At 37.9% G+C, this 9,717-nt stretch overlaps 1 protein-coding gene across 1 annotated transcript; it reads right to left on the bottom strand.

Annotated features, from left to right (window-relative positions):
* Positions 1-8,037: 8,037 nt before the first annotated feature.
* Positions 8,038-9,717, bottom strand: LOC121740596 (peroxynitrite isomerase THAP4-like). The gene is made up of 3 exons (XM_042133329.1): positions 9,675-9,717; positions 9,185-9,331; positions 8,038-8,503 (listed from the first exon to the last, which is right to left on the bottom strand). The coding sequence occupies exons 2-3, from the start codon at positions 9,324-9,326 to the stop codon at positions 8,145-8,147; spliced, it is 501 nt and encodes a 166-aa protein (XP_041989263.1). The 5' UTR covers positions 9,327-9,331; positions 9,675-9,717; the 3' UTR covers positions 8,038-8,144.

Here is a 9,717-nt window from a genome sequence, read left to right as displayed (position 1 = left end):
TAAAACAAAAGTTGGAGGCCTTGGAGCCAAATTTCCTCTGGAAAATTCCATTTTACGCGAAAATAGGCACCTATAACCTAGCATTCCATAATGGCACGTTATAGAACGGAATATTAGGGTACGCAATGGTCGGAGCAGAGGGCGTTACTATAGCACATACCTACACGGGCTACAGTCCTACAGTAAATATGTAATTTGACCAAAATCCGACATGTTACGGACGTATTAATAGAATATTGACAGAGCGTTGTCAAACGTCGAACAGGTTATTTGTTTACCGTATATGCTGGTGCTGCGCTCTAGCGTGATAACATTGCAGTATGCTAAGTAGGTAGGTTATAGGTATATCACGGTGTTGACACAGATAATAATGATGATGATGATGAGTTCTGCACGTGCGCTCCTTTATCAGCGGTAATTGATAACACAATCCCCGCACGGATCGATCGCGGCACAGTCCCGGACTCTGACATAAGTACTAATTATTAGAGAGTACGCATGTGACGTACATACCACACACCTAATATTATAAATTAAGTGAGGTGTATAGGTATGAAATATAGGTAGGTATTACGTACGAGTATTATAGATATCCATAATCCATATTAATATTGAAATGCGAAAGTGTGTCTGTCTGTCGGTATGTCTGTCTGTTACCTCTTCACGCCCAAACCCGCTGAACCGATTTTGACTTTTGAGTCCCGGGAGAGGGCAAAGGGTTCATTATTTATCCCGGGAAAAATATACGGTTCCCGCGCGATAAACGAATTCTGGCGCAACGGACTTGTGGGCGGGCGTCGTCTAGTTGCTTATTCCTTTGATCGCGGATTCTTGGAAATCTATTGTTATTCTATTGTTGTCGCGGTCGTCGGTGTCCTTATGGGTTTTTTTTTTCAGAGCATCTCGCCCGGAGATTCTTCGCACCCCTAACCCCAGCGCCAGGTCGACCCCCGTCCTGGTCTCCCCGGCATCTGGAGTTGCCGGGAACTTGGGGCCTGTGTCTGTGAACTTGTGCCATGATAAGAAGGGGGATGGACTGTATGGTTAAACCATATAACCCGCCGCGCTTGTCCAATGCGTGTTGGCGGGGGGGCTTTCGCCAGAGCCTCAGGGTATATATACCACGTGCAGGTGAGGTTGGCTTGGGCTCCTAAGGTGTAAGATGGGCAGGGGCCCATCTTACACCTTAGGAGCCCAAGCCAACCAAGGGGTATAAGGGTATACCCCCCTTATTTAATAGACCAACGTGTTGAGAAGGCATGGAGAAGCTTTTGGTCAATGAAACATCTGATGAAAGGGGACCTACCAATATGCCTAAAACGTAAACTCGTGGACATGTGTATCTTGCCTATTCTGACCTACGGTGCCCAGTCCTGGTCTTTGACAGCTTCACAGAAGTCCCGACTCGGAGTTTGCCAACGAGCTATGGAACGCAGCATTCTAGGTATAAAAAGGATTGACCGCGTCCGGAATACCACCCTGCGTTCCCAAACGAAGCTCGTTGACGTAGCCTTAAGTGGAGCTGGGCAGGGCACGTCTCCCGTATGCACCCGGACAGGTGGGCGCGTCTAGTTTCGGAGTGGCTACCGAATGGTCGGCGTAACAGAGGCCGACCCAAGAAAAGGTGGCGCGGCGAACTAGATGCGTTTGATAAAGAGTGGCCAACAACTTCACAGGATCGTGAACTTTGGAAAGAGAGAGGGGAGGCCTTTGCCCAGCAGTGGGACACTGTAGGCTGATAATAATAATAATTAAAAAAAATTTTTTTTTTGCTGAAGGCAGGTCAAGTAGCCCTGATGTCACTGCGACCCTTGAGGATCTATTGTGACTCCTTCGCATTAGAGTACCGTCCCCAACCCAATGCTGCTCATAAATTGAACGATGTGGTTGGGGTTGGTGCCACGAATTTCCTCGGTGGATGTGTATTCGTAGCAACCAAGATGTCTGTTCCTGCTCTGTAGTAGAGCAGGGCAGTCAAGGAGAAGGTGTATAGGTGTTTCATCCTCCTCCTCGCAGAATCTGCAAGTCATTGAGCTACTAACACCTATTCTGTTAAGGTGCTTATTGAGCTTGCAGTGCCCAGTTAGGCTTCTGGTAAGGATTCTTAATTAATTCCTTCCCATGGTGAGCACTATTCCTGACAGTTTCTTGTTGAAGCCAGAAATTAGTGCCTTAGAGTGTTCAAGGCCAGGGGTCTCAACCCATTGCTTCCTGCTCAGTTTGCGAACCCATTCCTCGAGCACTTGCTTTGTGGTACTGGGAGATATTCCACAGACTGGTTCTGGGCCATATATGAGACTCTCAGCCCCAAGCCTAGCCAGTTCGTCCGCGGTTTCGTTACCAGGGACGTTACTGTGGCCCTTACGGGACTTGCTCAACTTGTAAAACTCTCGTATCGTTCTGCGTTCATCATAGCATTTTTATACTAAACTTTGATCTGATGGAGGCAGGCGCGGTCCGAAGGGGGGGGGGGTCACAGGGGACATGACCCCCCCCAAAATCTAAGGTAAAATTGAAAAAAAATCTCAAAATCTTGCCAAAGAATAAAAGGAAATTTCTAGCTATTCCCTAACCACCACTTCGCCCAACCTTATGCTACGACGGAACAAATTTACATACTTACAGATTATAGACAGTAGAGTATAGACTATATAGGTAGACAATTACAACAATAAAATAATTATCCCTATATTATGTGTACTATAAGGTATTATGGCGACAGCCTCGCCGCAATCGAAGAATTTCAGACCATCCCCACCAGTTATGTCGGCTTTAAATAGTTAGACAACTTTTTGATTCTAAAATAAGTTGAGAATAATCTTGAGATATAAATATTAACGAAAAAATTGCAACTTGTAGCCGAAAATCTTTAAATTTCGTACTTATTGAAGGAATAAGAATTCCTTCAACTATAGTGGAATCCGGTCCTGTGAAGTTGGAATGCTCGCTATTCAAATTAAATCGCAAAGGGAGGCGGCGCTCCACTAAATACTAGATTTACAATCACAGATGTTATGTAATTTCGAGTGACAAACGTACCTACTTCGCGATTATTAGGTTACTAGATGTGGCCCGCAACATATCACAGGAACTCATACAGATACCGTACATTTTGCCAGTCATAACAAAATGTACCCCCCCTTAATTTATCAAAATGTAGGTACCTATTATGTTAATGTGTTTTGTAATAATATCTAATTTTGGTGTCCTCTACTGCGAAAAATTTTGAATCCGAGATGTCGATTGACAATATACCAATTACCAACCTGCGCCAAAATTCATTACCGCGCGGGTTCCCACATTTTTTCGAGGCCATATAAGGACATAGCCGATAGGATACTAGTCTAGTCCCGGGACTCCAAGTATATCCATACGGATTGGTTCAGCAGTTTAAGCGTGAATAGGTAACATACAGACAAACATACGGACAGACAGACACACCTTCGCATTTATAATATAATGATATGGATACAATTTTTTTTTTGTCCTGAATCCATGCTTTCATGCCTTCATAGCCCTGATGTCACTGCAACCGTTGAGGATCTATTGCGACTAGGGAATGTTATTATTCGACAAATTTACTATTCGAATAATTCGAATATTTTACAAAAGTTTTCGAATAATTCGAATATTATTCGAATAATTCAACATTTTTGAAAAATGCTGAAAACTCTGAACAAAAGTAACAAAAACCTTCGTACAACCATGTACAACCTATTTTGTTAATACTACGAAGTAAGCAATTCTAATTTTTACTTTTATCAACATAAATCTTTGTAAATGACATAGTTAATTTTTATCGTTAAACACTTTAAAAATGTAAACGGTATTTTAAGGTTACAGCTGGGCAATAAAAAAAAGGCTGTAAAGTGTAAACCGTTTTCGATCGTAGCACCTTTTACTTTTCTCATGTGATTATGCTTGAAAGAAGTCAACGGATACAGACCGTGAGTGACCATTACTGACGATATTGAAATCCATGACTGAAAGGAGTTTATAATATCTTCATTTTCATGTCTTTAGGCAAAATTGTTATTTTGCCTAAAAACATGCAAATGAATTTATTAGACGTTTCTAAAACATGGTCAACGGCGACGATGAATGGTCGTATACTCATTAGTTAGACTAATAAATTAATTAAAAATCAAAAAACCCGACTGCAAAAAATGTTAACTAAAAAGAACGAAACAAGACGCCGGAGGCATGGAATCCATGTTTTAATTTTTACGACTCTTGCTTACGAGTTTCATGCCAGGATAAATAGATGGTTACATAGAAAAATGTAGAAGAAGAAAGTGGATTATAAAATGCAGTCGGAGGCATGTCGCACCAAGTCTAACATTAATTCATAAGTCATAAAATATTAATTGTAGAACTTATAAATAAGTTCTACAATTACTTAGAACATTTCATGGTTCTATTTTTTATAGTTTAGGCAGCGTACGTAAAATAAGTAACTTTTCTGGTTGATTTTTTACACCTTGCGTCCGAAGAACCCAAATATCTTACGGAACCCTACTTTTTCCAAAATAAATTTTTGGCCTATTTTCAGCAAAAATAATGTAGAATTCAAATGGTGAAATAATTTTCCAAATCGGTCCAGTAGTTTCAGAGCCAAACAAACAAAAAATCAAATCTTTCCTCTTTATAATATTAGTGTAGATTTATCGTTCCATTTAATATTAAAACTGCAAGTTATATACATATTTAGAATCAGCGTTTAAAATCCTTTATTTTGATACCCCACTCGATATGCTTGGTAGAATTTTATTTTTTTTACCTCACAATATGGCGTCAAACATCTGGCATTTTAGTTTTTTTAAATGCCACCTATCTAAAAACACTTGGGTCATTAAGAAAAATCTAACGATACCTCAAATGTGAAAATCCGTTAAGCGGTTCTGGAGATACAAGGTAATAAAGAATATTACAAACATACAAGATACGCGCCAAACACATAACCCTCCCGGCAGTCGGGTAAAAACAGATTTATGTATAATTTAATATGACGATGATAAAAAAGATATGCATATTTTCTAGTCGTTTACTGAAATACATAATCAAGAATCAAGATATAATCTATCGTAATTCGTAGACAATATACTCAAATTCCATTACCATGCTAGTTTTTTAGACATTGTTAAACATATCATCAAACATCTGTTCATATCTTTTTTCATTGTTCTGACAATACTTTATTACTTTTAGAGAAACAGCTAATATCGCTATTGGACCGCCCGCGCCCACGCGCCGGGTTCAGAAGCTGCATGTCGAATTTATTGATTGATAATAATAATACAATAATAATATGTATATAATTGATGAAACTTGCACTACTCCCTAAGTTGAACAATACCTAGTAAAACGAAGTAAGAATTACTGAAATTGGACTGGTTGTTCCAGAGATATGCGAACACAAACATACATTACACACATACACTTTGAAATTTGGCACATTTGTTCAAACGCTGATATAGACTAACATATACGAAAACTGGGCAGTTCTGGAAATATTACATACATACGCGTCGAAATTATTGATAACCTCCTTTTTTGAAGTCGGTTAAAAATAGGTGCATTTCTGGCAGGCGCTTAAACATAAGCCATAAACAAGTGACCTATGTTTGGGAATCCCAGCATATTATTTGGAATAAAAAAAAATCTAGCCATCGTTAGCTTTTTTAGCCTACCAAAAACTACCAAATTAAAACTCGTGAACTAAAATATTGGTAACACGTATTTAGTGACAATATATAATATTTAAACGAAATTTAATTTTTAAAGGCGTCCATATTATATTTTTATGGCAGTAAATAATAAGAAAAATAGCATTCATTTGATAATATTTTAGGAAACGTAATTTGGTGATCAAATATCCATTTTGGTGATCGTTTCGAATTTTATTGGTAGTAAATAGGTACATTTTTGAGCATCGTTTAAACATAAGCCTTTATGTATTATAATATTATCATTAAAGATGTAGAATATTCATAAATAATATTATTTTTCTGAAATAAACTTAATTATGTTCTTATTCCATGTTAATTTTATGTTTGATAGCATTTTAAACAAACATAAAAAATATTTTGCTATTCGAATTATTCGAAAAATAATTTGGCGAATATTCGAATAATAATATCGTCGAATATTCGAATAAAACGAGTATTCGAATATTCGAATAACATACCCTAATTGCGACTAAAATGGATACCATACTCATTTTAATTTTTATATTGAACCACCAAAGAAAAAGGGGTGTAATAACATAAGAGGTGTGTCTGCATATCTGCTATCTGTCCCAATTCCCAAATATATTTTTTTTTTATAAAATAAGGGGGCAAACGAGCCATCGGGCCACCTGATGGAAAGCAACTAATGTCGCCCATGGACACTCGCAACATTAGAAGAGCTGCAGGTGCGTTTTCGGCCTTTTAAGAGGGATACGCTCTCTTCTTGAAGTAAGGCAGGTCGTGTTGGTCCGGAAATACTGCTGGTTTTACAGTGCAGCGCGGCAGAAAGTTACGCGAAAAACGCACTCTGGAAGGCTGCCACTCATCAAGGTGATGAGGATGGTGATTGGTAGGTTATATTTTTTGCGTGGAACGATGGCGAAAAGTTGCAGGAGGTAGGTATGATTCCGAACAATTAGGTTTTTTTTTGTTTAAAAGACATGTCTAAGGGTCAATTTATACTAGCGCAGAGTAGAAGCGTATCGAAGCGAATTATTAAAACTGAACATAACAAATTCAACCATAACTCCAAAGCGTTACACCCCTTTTTCTTTGGTGGTTCAATATAAAATTTAAAATGAGTATGGTATCCATTTTAGTCGCAATAGATCCTCAACGGTTGCAGTGACATCAGGGCTATGAAGGCATGAAAGCATGGATTCAGGACAAAAAAAAATAGCATCCATATCATTATATTATAAATGCGAAGGTGTGTCTGTCTGTCCGTCTGTTTGTCTGTATGTTACCTATTCACGCTTAAACTGCTGAACCAATCGGTATGGAGATACTTGGAGTCCCGGGACTAGACTAGTATCCTATCGGATATGTCCTTTCCCGGGATACTTATATACTTTTTATCTCGAAAAAATGTGTGATTCCCGGGCGATAATGAATTTTGGCGCAACATTGGTACCTAATGGGCATTGTCCAAAAAAAATCACATGCACTTTTTATATTTTTTTTCGTTAAAATAGAGTATTTTAAGAATATAAATTAAATAATTTTGAAATTCATTGGCTAGTTTTTTCTCAATACATTTTTAAAGTTTCACTCTGACGTCATCATGGGCGGCCAATAATTGACCTCTGCAGTAGGTATGTTTTTTCCTTTCAATCTTATTTATAATGGCTGGTTCGTCAAATGCAAGTTCTCATTACCTATGTGAAAGCTGATACGAGAAGCCTACCAAAAGTTCGAAACGTAATGTTGGTCGAATTTATTGCTAATTTAACGCCATTAATGGTCAAACAAAGGTGCAAAACATATTTGTTCAAAAATATAAGTGACTAATGGGTATTTTTTTCGTTTATATACTTACAGAAAAACGATCACTGACCTTATTCCTCGAAATGTTTTTGTAATGAGCAAAATTAAAAAAAATGTAGGCATTCTGGCGAACCCGCGCGCATTCGTTCTACTTGTTGCGAATTTGACGCTTCGACGCGCTTCGCTGTGCTTCGACTCTGCACTATTATAAATTGACCCTAAGAGGCCATAAAAATTCATTATACATTATATTTTTAAAAGATTAATTTTTTCCCATTTTTTTTTGGTAAAAAATGGGCCTCGTGCGAGTTTCTGTCGCCGTTTCTTGTCGCCGGGCACCGGTTATAGTAGCGACGTTCTAAAAATATTTGATTCAAAATTCAGTTAAAAATATTTTTATGAGACTTTCAGTTCAATATACTTGGGGTTAAAACGACCAGTGCATCTGTGCAGAGCTATAAAAGGATCAAAACTCCAAATTAATGTTCTTAAAATTATTATTAGAAGTTTTTATTTTAATAAATAAAAGAGTTTATTAAATAACAGATCTTGTGTATTTATAACTTTTTTAAAGCACCATCGCCTACATCTGAAAAAACCTATCAGCAACATTATTTGTGACCATTAAAAAAATTAGAATGTCTCGGTCTATACTTTTCTAGAATACGTAGCTTCTAAATGTTTACACAGTTCAGTATTTTCAGTCTCCATATAAACAGTTACTTGAAGAGTATTTTGATCTAGCAACTTAATTGTCCTCTTAAATCGCAACACTGCTGGCGGCTTTGCAAACGACATCCTGGATATTGAGACGGAGGTCAAGTCTATCACATGGGTTGACTCATCAAATTGCCCCTCTTCCAAGGAGGTCAGACCAAAGTTGTGGCTGACCATGAAAGCCAGTTCCTTAGTCCCAGGCTTGACGCGCAGGAACCCTCGCTCCTGATGCAGAGGTGTACCTTTTTCTGGATGCACCGCTTTTGACGTGTAGTTGAACATTGGTTGTCCTGGAAATAAAAATTGTAAAGTTGGTTTTATAAGGACAGCATTTTAGAATATTATGAGCTGTTAAAAAATAAAATGATTTTATGTGGGACCATTTATTTCCTGTTTTATATTACTTACCTGGTACTATGAACTAAAATATGTTTCATTTTGCCTGAGCCTCCTGTATATGATATTACCCCCTTATACTATTTGAATTATATTATGAGATATATTGTATGTAAAACTTCAAAATGTCATTGCAAGCATCATCACAATATATTATTATAATAATATGACATGTTATATGGGATGGTGGGATCAGAGGAGTTACCTAAGTGTTAGTTAGCCAGTGACGGATTAATCAAATCACGTCTGAGGGGGCACCAGAAGAAGGACAAAAAACATCTGTCCTTAGGGCATCACATCTCACCACTCTCACTTCACCAAAACCTCACCAAAAAAAGTTTCTAAAAAATAACTAATGTTTTTAGGAGGCAAAACAGATTCTAGTTGACATATGGATGGACGGAGGAGGGGGGGAGGGAGGCATGGATTGCTTAGGGCATCAAGTAGTCTTAATCCGTCACTGTACAGAGCACAGGTATAACAAATTTTCGTCAAGAGCTACTTTGGTGTAAGCCCTAAGCCTTAGGTAACCACATCTTGTCTCCCATCCCCTTTATTATTACATTAATAACTACCTATGCATATAAACTCCAACTCTTCATGGTATTGAAAGTCCTTCATGGTGGGATATTGACAGAGCCCATTCTTAGTCTCCCAAGTACCGGCGAGCCACGCCAGCGGCTGCAGATCATTGTGAAGGCCGGATGGAGTAGACATTTCCTCTGGAACAACAGAAAAACAAATGTAAAGTTTTTAACAAGAGCCATGTTGTTTTTTTAATTCAATACCCACTTGTATTTAGTTTTATTGTCTTTTTCTAGTCGTTTAAGAGTATTCATATAACATGTTCCCACAGGCCACAGCCCATTCATAGTTGTGCAGTGTAGCGGAAAACAGTAATTTAGTAATTGCTTTCAATCTGTATAAGTCCATGTTTTAAATTTGTTACTTTCTTGTGTGAAGTGTCAACTGCTTATTCATTATTTAGGTTAAGTACTTAAAAGTCTATAAAGAGATAAAAATAACGCAAAAGAAAAATAAATAATTAAAAATTAAATTGTTTACCTTTTACCGCTGAGGCCTGAGGCAGATGCAGCTGATAATGACA

The sequence above is a fragment of the Aricia agestis genome, chromosome 3 (genome assembly GCF_905147365.1).
Source record: "Aricia agestis chromosome 3, ilAriAges1.1, whole genome shotgun sequence".
NCBI lineage: Eukaryota > Metazoa > Arthropoda > Insecta > Lepidoptera > Lycaenidae > Aricia > Aricia agestis.
Note: the sequence above shows the minus strand (reverse complement) of the source record. Positions and strands in the feature narration are given on the sequence as shown.

What these genes read in the sequence shown, in the direction of transcription:
- LOC121740596 (XM_042133329.1), bottom strand. Translation starts at nt 9,326, where the DNA reads ATGTCTACTCCATCCGGCCTTCACAATGATCTGCAGCCGCTGGCGTGG. An exon ending in GTTGGAGTTTATATGCATAG is followed by an intron (nt 8,504 to 9,184) that starts GTAGTTATTAAT and finishes TTTTATTTCCAG; the next exon opens with GACAACCAATGTTCAACTAC.